Source organism: Bufo bufo, chromosome 8 (genome assembly GCF_905171765.1).
Source record: "Bufo bufo chromosome 8, aBufBuf1.1, whole genome shotgun sequence".
Classification (NCBI taxonomy): Eukaryota; Metazoa; Chordata; class Amphibia; order Anura; family Bufonidae; genus Bufo; species Bufo bufo.
Genome location: NC_053396.1, coordinates 93,048,793 through 93,068,442, shown reverse-complemented (window position 1 = coordinate 93,068,442; position 19,650 = coordinate 93,048,793). Strand labels below are relative to the sequence as shown.

Genomic DNA, 19,650 nt, shown 5'->3' with positions numbered 1-19,650 from the left:
GTCCTCTTTCTTTTATTCAACTTTTCATTCAGATAAAAAAAGCGATTTTTCTGATATGCAAATGAAGTCTCAAGGTGCCCAGAGGAGCGTTATTACTCTGCTCTAGTGCCCAGTAACGCCCCCCTGCAGTGCCCAGCCCGCATTTCTTCCAAGCCCAGCACGCCTCCTAAGAAATAAATGTACTCCCACATACTTGCCGAACGGCGCGGCCCCCTCCACTACGTCATTTAATTTATTCACTGCACCGTCCTTGCTTCCTCCTCTCTTGGCCTATGGCGCCGCCCCCCTCCACTACATCATTTAATTTATTCACTGCACCGTCCTTGCTTCCTCCTCTCTTGGCCTCCGAAATCCTGCGCAGGCGCAGTATCGCTGAGTGCCTGCGCCTGTACGATACTCCTGCTCCTGAGGGCAACAGCGCTCTGATTACGTCACTGGGCTTGGCGCATGCCCAGTGACACTATTGAGGCTGTTGCCCTCTGGAGCAGGAGTATCGTACAGGCGCAGGCACTCAGCGATACTGCGCCTGCGTGGGATTTTGGAGGCCAAGAGAGGAGGAAGTAAGGACGGTGCAGTGAATAAATTAAATGACGTAGTGGAGGGGGCGGCGCCGTTCGGCAAGTATGTGGGAGTACATTTATTTCTTAGGAGGCATGCTGGGCTTGGAAGAAAGGCGGGCTGGGCACTGCAGGGGGGCGTTACTGGGCACTAGAGCAAAGTAATAACGCCCCTCTGGGCACCTTGAGACTTCATTTGCATATCAGAAAAATCAATTTTTCATCTGAATGAAAAGTTGAATAAAAGAAAGAGGACACATGCTGGAATGAAGGTACTTTATTGCACATTGCTATGTTAACGGTTTTATATGGTCAAAATAGGTGACAGATTCCCTTTAATGTTGCTGTAGGCCTCTTGGTAGCCTCCCAGACCAGTTTTATTCTCGTCTTTTCATAAATTTTGGAGGGACGTCCAGTTCTTGGTAATGTCACTGTTGTGCCATATTTTCTCCACTTGATGATGACTGTCCTCACTGTGTTCCATGGTATATCTAATGCCTTGGAAATTCTTTTGTACCCTTTTCCTGACTGATAATTTTTAACAATGAGATCCCTCTGATGCTTTGGAAGCTCTCTGTGGACCATGGCTTTTGCTGTGGGATGCGACTAAGAAAATTTCAAGAAAGACCAACTAGAGCAGCTGAACTTTATTTGGGGTTAATCAGAGGCACTTTAAATGATGGCAGGTGTATGCTGACTCCTATTTAACATGATTTTGAATGTGATTGCTTAATTCTAAACACAGCTACATCCCCAGTTATAAGAGGGTCTGCACACTTATGCAACCACATTATTTTAGGTTTTTTGTTTTCTTCCCTCAACCTAAAAGATTTCAGTTTTGTTTTTCAATTGAGTGGTACAGTTTATAGGTCACATTAATGGTGGAAAAAGTTCTGAAATGATTTATCTTTGTCTCATTTTTTTTACATCACAGAAACCTGACATTTTAACAGGGGTGTGTAGACTTTTTATATCCACTGTATACATACATACACACACACATTGCATTTATAATAAATAAATATAATATATAATATAATGTGTGTGTTTTTTTTTTGTTTTGTTTTTTATAATTTAGCTCTATCAATGGAAGTTCCAGCATATTATCCATCAATTTGCAAGAAAGTATTATTGGCTGCTTTAAATCTGCATAAGAAGCAGGACTCATTGAATGTCTACAGAATAAGGTATGATATTTGTACATGAAGCTGGTTTCTAGGATAGTTTGGATAAAGCAATTTCCACAAATTTTGGAGTGCTATGTATTTCACTCCTAGATAAGATACATGGTAACTTTTGCAGTGACCCATCACTCCTAAAGGGTTAATACAGAGTTTTCTACTAAAAAGTGCTGTATTTCATTCTTTTAAAGCTGTTAAAAAGTTTACTGAGGTGACTTGCGCAATATGTATCTCAAATATTTATATATTTGTAGAAAATGGTTAAACTGGCAGTTCTTAGTTGGTTGCCGGGAGACAGGCTGGCCCTGCCCCACTGACTTGTAAAATAGAGAATTCCTAGCCAGCAGAGCTAGAGTGAAGATCTGTTTGCTTTGTACTGCTGCAAAAGCAGGCCAAATATAATTCTTATCCAACACCTTACACCATTGCTGAGAGTGGAAAACTGCCTGAAAGCAACTTTACTAAGGATTGATCCCTGAGGGAAGAAAACAATAAATATTTACAAAAGGTTGAGGACCATTAAAAATGGCCATGGTGGAATGAGACAGTACGTTAAATTTACGTATGTGACAGTAGACTTAACCTCATGTGGAAAGGGTTAATTGCATCTGGCGTCCACTGCACTTCTGAGATGGACTGGCATTCCAATCTAGGACTGCACCCTGCAACTGGGTATTGCAAAAAGTATATTGAGAGTGACTGCACTCCTTTGGTCATTACAGCCACCTCCTACAGCCTTTGGGAAAAGCCTACTCTGTGCAATATCTGAAAACTGTGACTACTGCTTGCATTTATATTGTAACTCCCATCATCTATTCAGTAAAGAGACACTATTTATTCCAACCAAACGGGCCAGGTCATTGCCTTCACAATCCACCGCCCTGCACCTGTTCTCCTGCCTTGCACCCCACTGCTCATTCTCACATCAACCACAGCAACCACCAAGCTGGAACCCACAAAAGTCCAGGGTGTGCCCCCAGGGGAAGAAGGGATGCGCCCCTCCATTCAGTGCCCTGGAAAGCTCTGTAGCCCCAATTATCCACCATGAGGACTACGACTACCCTCATTGCCTCAGCCACCACTCCCTTCCAGCTCCAATCCCCGCAGGCCAGCAAGCTGCACTTTTGTCATGCGACATCAAGTCTCAGACAATTACTCGACCAAAAAATGTGTACGCTATGTCTGTCAGTTACGGTCGCTTAAACATTAGAATTGTGATTTGGCTATAAAAAATAAGATCACAAGTTGACTTGCATTGTGGCCTATGATGGCAAAGTTGCATCATACAACCATAAATTTAGCAGGTTTGGATTTTTCCGCAACATAACAACATTGACAGTCATTGCTGCCAAGTTGCATGGTGACATTGCTATGTTTAAGTTCTGCAACCAAGGTCACCATCTATTCACTTAGTGAAGTGTGTCATGGTAGCACAAGACTACTTTTAATAAACCCTTTGCACACCTTGATGTACATGCAAGTCAGAAGCAGTTGAGTGCCTAAGGTATTTGGCACCCAGGACAGGTAGTTTCTCTGGCATTCCCCTCAATCAAGTGAATGGGGCTCAGCTTCGATAAATGAACTGCACTGTACATGGTGAGCAGAGAGAAGGCAAGAAAACAGAAATACCCCACCCCGTGCCGAATTCTCAATCCAACACCGAATTCTCCCCCCAGCCCTACTGTTAGAGATATTTGGGTGGCCATTATATACATCACTACGAAACATACAGTTCCACATACCTCTTACATCCATTACATTCTCTGCGGTAGATGCTCTCTCTCCTCATCTTCTCCATTCCGAAGGGACCGCCTTGATAAGCTCTCTCAGCCGCACCACATCTCTGCAGAGTTTACGACACAAAGATCTTAGTTTCTTCACTTTTCTATCATCCTTTCCCTCCTGGTGCCCCAGCATCTTCATCCTGCCACCCCCCCCCCCCAGTACTGTGCCCACTCTGCTCCCTAATGCCTCCAAAAACTAAACTGTAGAAACAACAGTGCCATACAGCTAGCTCCCCATAGTAATAGTGCTCCAGACTGCCCACAGTAGTAGTGATGAGCGGCAGGGGCAATATTCGAAGTTGCGATATTTCGCAAATATTTGGTAGAATATTCGTCATATATTTGCGAATTCAAGAATTTACAACCTACACTGACTGATCTCCCACTAACTATCTGTAATATATATATATATATATATATATATACAAACCGGATTCCAAAAAAGTTGGGACACTAAACAATTTGGGAATAAAAACTGAATGCAATGATGTGGAGATGGCAAATGTCAATATTTTATTTGTAATAGAACGTAGATGACATATCAAACGTTTAATCCGAGTAAATGTATCATTTTAAAGGAAAAATACGTTTATTCCAATTTTCCCGGTGTCAACAAATCCCAAAAAAGTTGGGACAAGTAGCATTAAGAGGCTGGAAAAAGTAAATTTGAGCATAACGAAGAGCTGGAAGACCAATTAACACTAATTAGGTCAATTGGCAACATGATTGGGTATAAAAAGAGCTTCTCAGAGTGGCAGTGTCTCTCAGAAGCCAAGATGGGTAGAGGGTCACCAATTCCCACAATGTTGCGCAGAAAGATAGTGGAGCAATATCAGAAAGGTGTTACCCAGCGAAAAATTGCAAAGACTTTGCATCTATCATCATCAACTGTGCATAACATCATCCGAAGATTCAGAGAATCTGGAACAATCTCTGTGCGTAAGGGTCAAGGCCGTAAAACCATACTGGATGCCCGTGATCTCCGGGCCCTTAAACGACACTGCACCACAAACAGGAATGCTACTGTAAAGGAAATCACAGAATGGGCTCAGGAATAGGGATGAGCGAACCCGAACTTTGGGGTGTCCGTGACACGGACCCGAACCCGAACATTTTCGTAAAAGTCCGTGTTCGGGTTCGGTATTTGGCGCTTTCTTGGCGCTTTTTGAAAGGCTGCAAAGCAGCCAATCAACAAGCGTCATACCACTTGGCCCAAGAGGCCTTCACAGCCATGCCTACTATTGGCATGGCTGTGATTGGCCAGTGCAGCATGTGACCCAGCCTATTTAAGCTGGAGTCACGTAGCGCCGCACGTCACTCTGCTATGATCAGTGTAGGGAGAGGTTGCAGCTGCGACGTTAGGGCGAGATTAGGCAGATTAACTCCTCCAAAAGACTTCATTCTGTGATCGATCTGCAGCTGTGGATCATTGAAGTGCTATTATTGACTTGCTCACTTTTTTGAGGCTGCCCAGAGCGTTTTTAGATCACTTTTTTTCTGGGGTGATCGGCGGCCATTTTGTGACTTGTGGTGCGCCAGCACAAGCTATCACCAAGTGTATTTAACCATCGATAGTGTGGTTATTTTGTGCTATATCCTACATCAGCTGCAGGCTGAGCCTGTGTCACCGAAGTGCATTTAACCATCCACAGTCTGGTTATTTTTTGGCCATATACTACATCAGCTGCAGGCTGAGCCTGTGTCACCCAAGTGCATTTAACCATCAACAGTCTGATTATTTTTTGGCCATATACTACATCTGGTGCAGGCTGAGCCTGTGTCACCCAAGTGCATTTAACCATCAACAGTCTGATTATTTTTTGGCCATATACTACATCTGGTGCAGGCTGAGCCTGTGTCACCCAAGTGCATTTAACCATCAACAGTCTGATTATTTTTTGGCCATATACTACATCTGGTGCAGGCTGAGCCTGTGTCACCCAAGTGCATTTAACCATCAACAGTGTGGTTATTTTTTGGCCATATATTACATCAGGGGCAAGTTGAGCCTGTCACCCAGCGCCTAAAAAATAGACCTGACATTTCTATTCAACCAAATCTGTACTGTTTTAGCTGGTCAAGTTATTTGTAGTGACCGTAAAAGCACACTTTTTTTTCTGGGTTGAAAAACTATTCCCAAATTTGCCATTCTCAAAATAACTAGTTTCTGGTATTTGAGGCCTACTTGAAATCTATCCCAAAAAGGATATCTTACATTGAAGGTGCTGATAGTGTCATTCAGAAAAACCTAAGACACACGCTAGCGTGCAGATAGAAGTCTGATTCTGTGATTAAACCTATACCTGTCACACAGCGCAAACAGGTCTCACATCTCTATTCAACCAAATCTGCACTGTTTTAGCTGGTCAAGTTATTTGTAGTGACCGTAAAAGAACACTTTTTGTTCTGGGTTGAAAAAGCATTCCCAAATTTGCCATTCTCAAAATAACTAGTTTCTGGTATTTGAGGCCTACTTGAAATCTATCCCAAAAAGGATATCTTACATTGAAGGTATTGATAGTGTCATTCAGTAAAACCTAAGACACACGCTACCGTGCAGATAGAAGTCTGATTCTGAGATTAAACCTTAACCTGTCACACAGTGCAAAAAAAAACAGGTCTCACATTTCTATTCAAGCAAATCTGTACTGTTTTAGCTGCTCAAGTTATTTGTAGTGACCGTAAAAGCACACTTTTTTTTCTGGGTTGAAAAACTATTCCCAAATTTGCCATTCTCAAAATAACTAGTTTCTGGTATTTGAGGCCTACTTGAAATCTATCCCAAAAAGGATATCTTACATTGAAGGTACTGATAGTGTCATTCAGAAAAACCTAAGACACACGCTACCGTGCAGATAGAAGTCTGATTCTGAGATTAAACCTTAACCTGTCACACAGTGCAAAAAAAAACAGGTCTCACATTTCAATTCAAGCAAATCTGTACTGTTTTAGCTGGTCAAGTTATTTGTAGCGACCGTAAAAGCCCTTTTTTTTTTCTGGGTTGAAAAACTAATCCCAAATTTGCCATTCTCCAAATAACTAGTTTCTGGTATTTGAGGCCTACTTGAAATCTATCCCAAAAAAGATATCTTACATTGAAGGTATTGATAGTGTCATTCAGAAAAACCTAAGACACACGCTACCGTGCAGATAGAAGTCTGATTCTGAGATTAAACCTTAACCTGTCAAACAGTGCAAAAAAAAACTTGTCTCACATTTCTATTCAAGCAAATCTGTACTGTTTTAGCTGGTCAAGTTATTTGTAGTGACCGTAAAAGCACACTTATTTTTCTGGGTTGAAAAACTATTCCCAAATTTGCCATTCTCAAAATAACTAGTTTCTGGTATTTGAGGCCTACTTGAAATCTATCCCAAAAAGGATATCTTACATTGAAGGTACTGATAGTGTCATTCAGAAAAACCTAAAACACACGCTACCGTGCAGATAGAAGTCTGATTCTGAGATTAAACCTTAACCTGTCACACAGTGCAAAAAAAACAGGTCTCACATTTCTATTCAAGCAAATCTGTACTGTTTTAGCTGGTCAAGTTATTTGTAGCGACCGTAAAAGCCCTTTTTTTTTTCTGGGTTAAAAAACTAATCCCAAATTTGCCATTCTCAAAATAACTAGTTTCTGGTATTTGAGGCCTACTTGAAATCTATCCCAAAAAGGATATCTTACATTGAAGGTACTGATAGTGTCATTCAGAAAAACCTAAGACACACGCTACCGTGCAGATAGAAGTCTGATTCTGAGATTAAACCTTAACCTGTCAAACAGTGCAAAAAAAAACAGGTCTCACATTTCTATTCAAGCAAATCTGTACTGTTTTAGCTGGTCAAGTTATTTGTAGTGACCGTAAAAGCACACTTTTTTTTCTGGGTTGAAAAACTATTCCCAAATTTGCCATTCTCAAAATTGTGGTGAACGGGAACAATGAGGAAAACATCTAATAAGGGACGCGGACGTGGACATGGTCGTGGTGGTGTTAGTGGACCCTCTGGTGCTGGGAGAGGACGTGGCCGTTCTGCCACAGCCACACGTCCTAGTGTACCAACTACCTCAGGTCCCAGTAGCCGCCAGAATTTACAGGGATATTTGGTGGGGCCCAATGCCGTTCTAAGGATGGTAAGGCCTGAGCAGGTACAGGCATTAGTCAATTGGGTGGCCGACAGTGCATCCAGCACGTTCACATTATCTCCCAACCAGTCTTCTGCAGAAAGCGCACAGATGGCGCATGAAAACCAAGCCCATCGGTCTGTCACATCACCCCCATGCATATCAGGGAAACTGTCTGATCCTCAAGTTATGCAGCAGTCTCTTATGCTGTTTGAAGACTCTGCTGCCAGGGTTTCCCAAGGGCATCCACCTAGCTCTTCACCAGGGGTGGAAGAGATAGAATGCACTAACGCACAACCACTTATGTTTCCTGATGATGAGGACATGGGAATACCACCTCAGCACGTCTCTGATGATGACGAAACACAGGTGCCAACTGCTGCGTCTTTCTGCAGTGTGCAGACTGAACAGGAGGTCAGGGGTCAAGACTGGGTGGAAGACGATGCAGGGGACGATGAGGTCCTAGACCCCACATGGAATGAAGGTCGTGCCACTGACTTTCACAGTTCGGAGGAAGAGGCAGTGGTGAGACCGAGCCAACAGCGTAGCAAAAGAGGGAGCAGTGGGCAAAATCAGAACACCCGCCGCCAAGAGACTCCGCCTGCTACTGACCGCCGCCATCTGGGACCGAGCACCCCAAAGGCAGCTTCAAGGAGTTCCCTGGCATGGCACTTCTTCAAACAATGTGCTGACGACAAAACCCGAGTGGTTTGCACGCTGTGCCATCAGAGCCTGAAGCGAGGCATTAACGTTCTGAACCTTAGCACAACCTGCATGACCAGGCACCTGCATGCAAAGCATGAACTGCAGTGGAGTAAACACCTTAAAAACAAGGAAGTCACTCAGGCTCCCCCTGCTACCTCTTCTGCTGCTGCCGCCTCGGCCTCTTCTGCTGCTGCCGCCGCCTCGGCCTCTTCTGCTGCTGCTGCCGCCGCCTCGGCCTCTTCCTCTGCCTCTGGAGGAACGTTGGCACCTGCCGCCCAGCAAGCATGGGATGTACCACCAACACCACCACCTGCGTCACCAAGCATCTCAACCATGTCACACGGCAGCGTTCAGCTCTCCATCTCACAAACATTTGAGAGAAAGCGTAAATTCCCACCTAGCCACCCTCGATCCCTGGCCCTGAATGCCAGCATTTCTAAACTACTGGCCTATGAAATGCTGTCATTTAGGCTGGTGGACACACACAGCTTCAAACAGCTCATGTCACTTGCTGTCCCACAGTATGTTGTTCCCAGCCGCCACTACTTCTCCAAGAGAGCCGTGCCTTCCCTGCACAAACAAGTGTCCGATAAAATCAAGTGTGCACTGCGCAACGCCATCTGTGGCAAGGTCCACCTAACCACAGATACGTGGACCAGTGAGCACGGCCAGGGACGCTATATCTCCCTAACTGCACACTGGGTAAATGTAGTGGCGGCTGTGCCCGAGGCGGAGAGCTGTTTGGCGCACGTCCTTCCGCCGCCAAGGATCGCAGGGCAACATTCTTTGCCTCCTGTCTCCTCCTCCTCCTACTCAGCTTCCTCCTCCTCTTCTTCCACCTGCTCATCCAGTCAGCCACACACCTTCACCACCAACTTCAGCACAGCACGGGGTAAACGTCAGCAGGCCATTCTGAAACTCATATGTTTGGGGGACAGGCCCCACACCGCACAGGAGTTGTGGCGGGGTATTGAACAACAGACCGACGAGTGGTTGCTGCCGGTGAGCCTCAAGCCCGGCCTGGTGGTGTGCGATAATGGGCGAAATCTCGTTGCAGCTCTGGGACTAGCCGGTTTGACGCACATCCCTTGCCTGGCGCATGTGCTAAATTCGGTGGTGCAGAAGTTCATTCGCAACTACCCCGACATGTCAGAGCTGCTGCATAAAGTGCGGGCAGTCTGTTCGCGCTTCCGGCGTTCACACCCTGCCGCTGCTCGCCTGTCTGCGCTACAGCATAACTTCCGCCTTCCCGCTCACCGCCTCATATGCGACGTACCCACCAGGTGGAACTCCACCTTGCATATGCTGGACAGACTGTGCGAGCAGCAGCAGGCCATAGTGGAGTTTCAGCTGCAGCACGCACGGGTCAGTCGCACTGCGGATCAGACACACTTCACCACCAATGACTGGGCCTCCATGCGAGACCTGTGTGCCCTGTTGCGCTGTTTCGAGTACTCCACCAACATGGCCAGTGGCGATGACGCCGTTATCAGCGTTACAATACCACTTCTATGTCTCCTTGAGAAAACACTTAGGGCGATGATGGAAGAGGAGGTGGCCCAGGAGGAAGAGGAGGAAGAGGGGTCATTTTTAGCACTTTCAGGCCAGTTTCTTCGAAGTGACTCAGAGGGAGGTTTTTTGCAACACCAGAGGCCAGGTACAAATGTGGCCAGACAGGGCCCACTACTGGAGGACGAGGAGGACGAGGATGAGGAGGAGGTGGAGGAGGATGAGGATGAAGCATGTTCACAGCGGGGTGGCACCCAAAGCAGCTCGGGCCCATCACTGGTGCGTGGCTGGGGGGAAACACAGGACGATGACGATACGCCTCCCACAGAGGACAGCTTGTCCTTAACTCTGGGCAGCCTGGCACACATGAGCAACTACATGCTGCAGTGCCTGCGCAACGACAGCAGAGTTGCCCACATTTTAACGTGTGCGGACTACTGGGTTGCCACCCTGCTGGATCCCCGGTACAAAGACAATGTGCCCACCTTACTTCCTACACTGGAGCGTGATAGGAAGATGCGCGAGTACAAGCGCACGTTGGTAGACACGCTACTGAGAGCATTCCCAAATGTCACAGGGGAACCAGTGGAAGCCCAAGGCGAAGGCAGAGGAGGAGCAAGAGGTCGCCAACGCAGCTGTGTCACGCCCAGCTCCTTTGAGGGCAGGGTTAGCATGGCAGAGATGTGGAAAAGTTTTGTCAACACGCCACAGCTAAGTGCACCACCACCTGATACGGAACGTGTTAGCAGGAGGCAACATTTCACTAACATGGTGGAACAGTACCTGTGCACACCCCTCCACGTACTGACTGATGGTTCGGCCCCATTCAACTTCTGGGTCTCCAAATTGTCCACGTGGCCAGAGCTTGCCTTTTATGCCTTGGAGGTGCTGGCCTGCCCGGCGGCCAGCGTTTTGTCTGAACGTGTATTCAGCACGGCAGGGGGCGTCATTACAGACAAACGCAGCCGCCTGTCTACAGCCAATGTGGACAAGCTGACGTTCATAAAAATGAACCAGGCATGGATCCCACAGGACCTGTCCATCCCTTGTGCAGATTAGATATTAACTACCTCCCCATAACAATATATTATTCTACTCCAGGGCACTTCCTCATTCAATACTATTTTTTATTTCATTTTACCATTATATTGCGGGGCAACCCAAAGTTGAATGAACCTCTCCTCTGTCTGGGTGCCGGGGCCTAAATGTGTGACAGTGGCCTGTTCCAGTGGTGGGTGACGTGAAGCCTGATTCTCTGCTATGACATGAAGACTGATTCTGCGCTGACATAAGGCCAGATTCTCTGTTACGGGACCTCTCTCCTCTGCCTGGGTGCCTGGGCCTAAATGTGTGACAGTGGCCTGTTCCAGTAGTGGGTGACGTGATGCCTGATTCTCTGCTATGACATGAAGACAGATTCTGTGCTGACATAAGGCCAGATTCTCTGTTACAGGACCTCTCTCCTCTGTCTGGGTGCCTGGGCCTAAATGTGTGACAGTGGCCTGTTCCAGTGGTGGGTGACGTGAAGCCTGATTCTCTGCTATGACATGAAGACTGATTCTGCGCTGACATAAGGCCAGATTCTCTGTTACGGGACCTCTCTCCTCTGCCTGGGTGCCTGGGCCTAAATGTGTGACAGTAGCCTGTTCCAGTGGTGGGTGACGTGATGCCTGATTCTCTGCTATGACATGAATACAGATTCTGTGCTGACATAAGGCCAGATTCTCTGTTACAGGACCTCTCTCCTCTGTCTGGGTGCCGGGGCCTAAATGTGTGACAGTGGCCTGTTCCAGTGGTGGGTGACGTGAAGCCTGATTCTCTGCTATGACATGAAGACTGATTCTGCGCTGACATAAGGCCAGATTCTCTGTTACGGGACCTCTCTCCTCTGCCTGGGTGCCTGGGCCTAAATGTGTGACAGTGGCCTGTTCCAGTGGTGGGTGACGTGATGCCTGATTCTCTGCTATGACATGAAGACAGATTCTGTGCTGACATAAGGCCAGATTCTCTGTTACAGGACCTCTCTCCTCTGTCTGGGTGCCGGGGCCTAAATGTGTGACAGTGGCCTGTTCCAGTGGTGGGTGACGTGAAGCCTGATTCTCTGCTATGACATGAAGACTGATTCTGCGCTGACATAAGGCCAGATTCTCTGTTACGGGACCTCTCTCCTCTGCCTGGGTGCCTGGGCCTAAATGTGTGACAGTGGCCTGTTCCAGTGGTGGGTGATGTGATGCCTGATTCTCTGCTATGACATGAAGACAGATTCTGTGCTGACATAAGGCCAGATTCTCTGTTACAGGACCTCTCTCCTCTGTCTGGGTGCCGGGGCCTGAATGTGTGACAGTGGCCTGTTCCAGTGGTGGGTGACGTGAAGCCTGATTCTCTGCTATGACATGAAGACAGATTCTGTGCTGACATAAGGCCAGATTCTCTGTTACGGGACCTCTCTCCTCTGCCTGGGTGCCTGGGCCTAAATGTGTGACAGTGGCCTGTTCCAGTGGTGGGTGATGTGATGCCCGATTCTCTGCTATGACATGAAGACAGATTCTGTGCTGACATAAGGCCAGATTCTCTGTTACAGGACCTCTCTCCTCTGTCTGGGTGCCGGGGCCTAAATGTGTGACAGTGGCCTGTTCCAGTGGTGGGGGACGTGAAGCCTGATTCTCTGCTATGACATGAAGACTGATTCTGCGCTGACATAAGGCCAGATTCTCTGTTACGGGACCTCTCTCCTCTGCCTGGGTGCCTGGGCCTAAATGTGTGACAGTGGCCTGTTCCAGTGGTGGGTGATGTGATGCCTGATTCTCTGCTATGACATGAAGACAGATTCTGTGCTGACATAAGGCCAGATTCTCTGTTACAGGACCTCTCTCCTCTGTCTGGGTGCCGGGGCCTGAATGTGTGACAGTGGCCTGTTCCAGTGGTGGGTGACGTGAAGCCTGATTCTCTGCTATGACATGAAGACAGATTCTGTGCTGACATAAGGCCAGATTCTCTGTTACGGGACCTCTCTCCTCTGCCTGGGTGCCTGGGCCTAAATGTGTGACAGTGGCCTGTTCCAGTGGTGGGTGACGTGATGCCTGATTCTCTGCTATGACATGAAGACAGATTCTGTGCTGACATAAGGCCAGATTCTCTGTTACAGGACCTCTCTCCTCTGTCTGGGTGCCGGGGCCTAAATGTGTGACAGTGGCCTGTTCCAGTGGTGGGTGACGTGAAGCCTGATTCTCTGCTATGACATGAAGACTGATTCTGCGCTGACATAAGGCCAGATTCTCTGTTACGGGACCTCTCTCCTCTGCCTGGGTGCCTGGGCCTAAATGTGTGACAGTGGCCTGTTCCAGTGGTGGGTGATGTGATGCCTGATTCTCTGCTATGACATGAAGACAGATTCTGTGCTGACATAAGGCCAGATTCTCTGTTACAGGACCTCTCTCCTCTGTCTGGGTGCCGGGGCCTGAATGTGTGACAGTGGCCTGTTCCAGTGGTGGGTGACGTGAAGCCTGATTCTCTGCTATGACATGAAGACAGATTCTGTGCTGACTTAAGGCCAGATTCTCTGTTACGGGACCTCTCTCCTCTGCCTGGGTGCCTGGGCCTAAATGTGTGACAGTGGCCTGTTCCAGTGGTGGGTGATGTGATGCCTGATTCTCTGCTATGACATGAAGACAGATTCTGTGCTGACATAAGGCCAGATTCTCTGTTACAGGACCTCTCTCCTCTGTCTGGGTGCCGGGGCCTAAATGTGTGACAGTGGCCTGTTCCAGTGGTGGGGGACGTGAAGCCTGATTCTCTGCTATGACATGAAGACTGATTCTGCGCTGACATAAGGCCAGATTCTCTGTTACGGGACCTCTCTCCTCTGCCTGGGTGCCTGGGCCTAAATGTGTGACAGTGGCCTGTTCCAGTGGTGGGTGATGTGATGCCTGATTCTCTGCTATGACATGAAGACAGATTCTGTGCTGACATAAGGCCAGATTCTCTGTTACAGGACCTCTCTCCTCTGTCTGGGTGCCGGGGCCTGAATGTGTGACAGTGGCCTGTTCCAGTGGTGGGTGACGTGAAGCCTGATTCTCTGCTATGACATGAAGACAGATTCTGTGCTGACATAAGGCCAGATTCTCTGTTACGGGACCTCTCTCCTCTGCCTGGGTGCCTGGGCCTAAATGTGTGACAGTGGCCTGTTCCAGTGGTGGGTGACGTGATGCCTGATTCTCTGCTATGACATGAAGACAGATTCTGTGCTGACATAAGGCCAGATTCTCTGTTACAGGACCTCTCTCCTCTGTCTGGGTGCCGGGGCCTAAATGTGTGACAGTGGCCTGTTCCAGTGGTGGGTGACGTGAAGCCTGATTCTCTGCTATGACATGAAGACAGATTCTGCGCTGACATAAGGCCAGATTCTCTGTTACGGGACCTCTCTCCTCTGCCTGGGTGCCTGGGCCTAAATGTGTGACAGTGGCCTGTTCCAGTGTTGGGTGACGTGAAGCCTGATTCTCTGCTATGACATGAAGACAGATTCTGCGCTGACATAAGGCCAGATTCTCTGTTACGGGACCTCTCTCCTCTGCCTGGGTGCCGGGGCCTAAATGTGTGACAGTGGCCTGTTCCAGTGGTGGGTGACGTGAAGCCTGATTCTCTGCTATGACATGAAGACAGATTCTGCGCTGACATAAGGCCAGATTCTCTGTTACGGGACCGCTCTCCTCTGTCTGGGTGCCGGGGCCTAAATGTGTGACAGTGGCCTGTTCCAGTGGTGGGTGACGTGAAGCCTGATTCTCTGTCATGACATGAAGACAGATTCTGCACTGACATAAGTCCAGATTCTCTGTTACGGGACCTCTCTCCTCTGCCTGGGTGCCTGGGCCTAAATGTGTGACAGTGGCCTGTTCCAGTGGTGGGTGACGTGAAGCCTGATTCTCTGCTATGACATGAAGACAGATTCTGCGCTGACATAAGGCCAGATTCTCTGTTACGGGACCGCTCTCCTCTGTCTGGGTGCCGGGGCCTAAATGTGTGACAGTGGCCTGTTCCAGTGGTGGGTGACGTGAAGCCTGATTCTCTGCTATGACATGAATACAGATTCTGCGCTGACATAAGGCCAGATTCTCTGTTACGGGACCTCTCTCCTCTGCCTGGGTGCCTGGGCCTAAATGTGTGACAGTGGCCTGTTCCAGTGGTGGGTGACGTGAAGCCTGATTCTCTGCTATGACATGAAGACAGATTCTGCGCTGACATAAGGCCAGATTCTCTGTTACGGGACCTCTCTCCTCTGCCTGGGTACCTGGGCCTAAATGTGTGACAGTGGCCTGTTCCAGTGGTGGGTGACGTGAAGCCTGATTCTCTGCTATGACATGAAGACAGATTCTGCACTGACATAAGGCCAGATTCTCTGTTACGGGACCGCTCTCCTCTGTCTGGGTGCCGGGGCCTAAATGTGTGACAGTGGCCTGTTCCAGTGGTGGGTGACGTGAAGCCTGATTCTCTGCTATGACATGAAGACAGATTCTGCACTGACATAAGGCCAGATTCTCTGTTACGGGACCTCTCTCCTCTGCCTGGGTGCCTGGGCCTAAATGTGTGACAGTGGCCTGTTCCAGTGGTGGGTGACGTGAAGCCTGATTCTCTGCTATGACATGAAGACAGATTCTGCGCTGACATAAGGCCAGATTCTCTGTTACAGGACCTCTCTCCTCTGTCTGGGTGCCGGGGCCTAAATGTGTGACAGTGGCCTGTTCCAGTGGTGGGTGACGTGAAGCCTGATTCTCTGCTATGACATGAATACAGATTCTGCGCTGACATAAGGCCAGATTCTCTGTTACGGGACCTCTCTCCTCTGCCTGGGTGCCTGGGCCTAAATGTGTGACAGTGGCCTGTTCCAGTGGTGGGTGACGTGAAGCCTGATTCTCTGCTATAACATGAAGACAGATTCTGCGCTGACATGAAGCCAGATTCTTTGCTATGGCATGAAGAGACTGATTCTCTGCTGACGTAAAGCCAGATTCTCTGCTATGGGACCTCTGTCCAATTGATATTGGTTCATTTTTATTTTTTTAATTTTTATTTTAATTTATTTCCCTATCCACATTTGTTTGCAGGGGATTTACCTACATGTTGCTGCCTTTTGCAGCCCTCTAGCTCTTTCCTGGGCTGTTTTACAGCCTTTTTAGTGCCCAAAAGTTCGGGTCCCCATTTACTTCAATGGGGTTCGGGTTCGGGAGGAAGTTCGGATCGGGTTCGGATCCCGAACCCGAACATTTCCGGGAAGTTCGGCCGAACTTCTCGAACCCGAACATCCAGGTGTTCGCTCAACTCTACTCAGGAATACTTCCAGAAACCATTGTCAGTGAACACAATCCACCGTGCCATCCGCCGTTGCCAGCTGAAACTCTACAGTGCAAAGAAGAAGCCATTTCTAAGCAAGATCCACAAGCTCAGGCGTTTTCACTGGGCCAGGGATCATTTAAAATGGAGTGTGGCAAAATGGAAGACTGTTCTGTGGTCAGACGAGTCACGATTCCAAGTTCTTTATTGAAATCTGGGACGCCATGTCATCCGGACCAAAGAGGACAAGGACAACCCAAGTTGTTATCAACGCTCAGTTCAGAAGCCTGCATCTCTGATGGTATGGGGTTGCATGAGTGCGTGTGGCATGGGCAGCTTGCATGTCTGGAAAGGCACCATCAATGCAGAAAAATATATTCAGGTTCTAGAACAACATATGCTCCCATCCAGACGTCATCTCTTTCAGGGAAGACCCTGCATTTTTCAACAAGATAATGCCAGACCACATTCTGCATCAATCACAACATCATGGCTGCTTAGGAGAAAGATCTGGGTACTGAAATGGCCAGTCTGCAGTCCAGATCTTTCACCTATAGAGGACATTTGGCGCATCATAAAGAGGAAGGTGCAACAAAGAAGGCCCAAGACGATTGAACAGTTAGAGGCCTGTATTAGACAAGAATGGGAGAGCATTCCTATTTCTAAACTTGAGAAACTGGTCTCCTCGGTCCCCAGACATCTGTTGAGTGTTGTAAGAAGAAGGGGAGATGCCACACAGTGGTGAAAATGGCCTTGTCCCAACTTTTTGGGGATTTGTTGACACCATGAAATTCTGATTCAACATATTTTTCCCTTAAAATGGTACATTTTTCTCAGTTTAAACTTTTGTTCCGTGATTTATGTTCTATTCTGAATAAAATATCAGAAGTTGGCACCTCCACATCATTGCATTCAGTTTTTATTCACGATTTGTATAGTGTCCCAACTTTTTTTGAAACCGGTTTGTATATATATACATATACTAACTATCTAATGTAATGACACAGGAAAGCAGAGAGCACAGCAATAACACTGCTGTCTCTCTCAGATCTGCAAAATACTGTATACAGCTGCTGGGGAGTTTCTTATATACTAATGGGGTAGGCAACTTTCCTATTGGTTGCTAGGGATGTTGCTAAGCTCAAACAAAGACATTGCAGCCTTCTCATACACCCACAAGCAAGAAGCAGGGAGGAATCATGGGTTCAGATGGAAAAAAATCTAGAATATTCAAAAATTCTAAATATATATCACTATATTCTAAATATTCGCGAATTCTCGAAGTGGAGATATTCACAATTAAAATTTGCGATTCAAATATTCGCGCCCATCACTACTCAGTAGTAATAGTGTTCCTAAAGTACCCCTATTAGCAACCCCATTAGTAATGCCCTCCATATTGGGCTCAAAAATAATGCACATACAGCAACCCTAATATTGATAATGCCCCCATAGGGCCCCTAGTAGAAATAAGGCCTTGTATAGTGCCCCCAGCAATAACAATGCCTCTGTGTAAGGCCCCCCTATAGAGCCCACAGTAGTAATAGAGCTCCCTATAGTGTCTCCAGTAGCTATAATGCCCTCTGTAGTAGCCCCAGTATTTATAAAGCCCCCCTGCAGTGCCCCCTGTAGTTCCCCTGTATTATTATGTCCCCCTGTAGTATCCATATGTATAATGGCCCATATGTATTATAATATAAAATGCCCCCCGTGTTATTAGTAGTGAACACATCACTGTGCCCTCCTGTGACGCATCATCACTAGAGATGAGCGAATTTCTAAAAAATTCTATTCAGTTGGTTCGCCAAATTTGATTCGATCCGAATTTATTAGTGGGGAATCACGTTAAAAAACAGCTATTTCCTGGCTGCAGAGAGCTTGAATAGTTGTGTAGAACACTGTGCCTTGCAGTAACACGCATAGGGAGTCTGCTGTGCTAGTGAAACAAGACTGAGTCAGTATGACATGCAGATGACAGGCGTTGCTCTTAGAATCACTGCACACTTCACTTATTTGGGCAATTATGGGGCCAAAACAGCTAATGGGAAGTAAGTATCTTTGCTATTAATATACCCCGTAAATAGCTGTAGTACAATGTAACTTCACTGCTGAACGGCAGTTATGACATATTTTTTTCATTTTTTTTCTATTAATACACACCCCAAAAAGAAGTAAAATAATGTAAAATCAACGCAGGACGGCTAATAGGAAGTGCATATCTATCTTATTAACCACCTCCCGTCCGCCCATAGGATATAAACGTCCTATGGGTGGATCTCTATTTCTGAACGCATGTTTTAAATCGTCCGTTCAGAAACCGCAGCTGCACGCTAATCGTGCAGCTGCTAATCGGGTTGCCCGCTGTCAGTGACAGCAGGGCAACCCAGAGAGAAGGCAGGGACAGTTCCTAGGTGTCCCTGCCTTCTGGATCGCTGCATACACAGCGCTCACCGAGCGCTGTGTATGCAGAGCAGGAAGCGCTATGCTCTTCCTGTTCCGGCCCGGCGGTCATGTGACCGCCGTGACCAGAGAGTGCAGGGGCTGTGTGAGGTCTTTCACAGACCTCGATCAGCCCTGCTCTGAGGCTGTACAGCGCAGAATTATGCTGTACAGCCTCTCTGGGGGGTGCATTTCTTCTGTAACTGGGGCTACTATGTCAGCCCCAGTTACAGGAGAAATCAACAGTGAAAAAAAAAAGAAAAAGTGAAGCAAATGTCCCCCAGAGGTCTTGTATGACCTTATGGGGGACGAAAAGTGTAAAAAAAAATAAAAAAAAAAATAAAGGGTTGAAAAAATAAAATAAAAAAAAGTTTCACATGTAAAAAAAAGTCCCCAAGTAAGGAATAAAAAAAAATGTTAAAAATAGAAAAAATAAAATAAAATAGACATATTTGGTATTGCCGCGTCCGTAAAAACCAGCTCTATAAAAATATCTCATGATCTAACCCCTCGGGTGAACACCGTAAAAAAAAAAAAAAAAAACTGTGTCAAAACAAGCAATTTTTGTCACCTTACATCACAAAAGGTGCAACACCAAGTGATCAAAAACGCGTATGTCCCACAAAATGGTACCAATAAAACCGTCACCTCATCCCGCAAAAAATAAGCCCCTACATAAGAAAATCTCTCAAAAAATTAAAAAAACTATAGCTCTTAGAACATTGAGACACTAAAACATCATTTTTTTGGTTTCAAAAATGCTATTATTGTGTTAAAGTGAAACAAATAAAAAAAAGTATACATATTAGGTATTGCCGCGTCCGTAAAAACCAGCTCTATAAAAATATCACATGAGCTAACCCCTCAGGTGAACACCGTAAAAAAAAAAAAACGGTGTCAAAACAAGCAATATTTGTCACCTTGCATCACAAAAGGTGCAACACCAAGTGATCAAAAACGCGTATGTCCCACAAAATGGTACCAATAAAACCGTCACCTCATCCCGCAAAAAATGAGCCCCTACATAAGA

General features: G+C 46.9%; 1 protein-coding gene across 1 annotated transcript in view; it reads left to right on the top strand.

Annotated features, from left to right (window-relative positions):
• TEX11 (testis expressed 11) overlaps positions 1-19,650 on the top strand; it is a 1,801,876-nt gene that overhangs the window by 1,709,486 nt on the left and 72,740 nt on the right. The window contains exon 22 of the mRNA XM_040406306.1: positions 1,636-1,744. Within this exon, the coding sequence (XP_040262240.1) occupies positions 1,636-1,744 (109 nt within the window). The remainder of the gene's footprint in view (positions 1-1,635; positions 1,745-19,650) is intronic.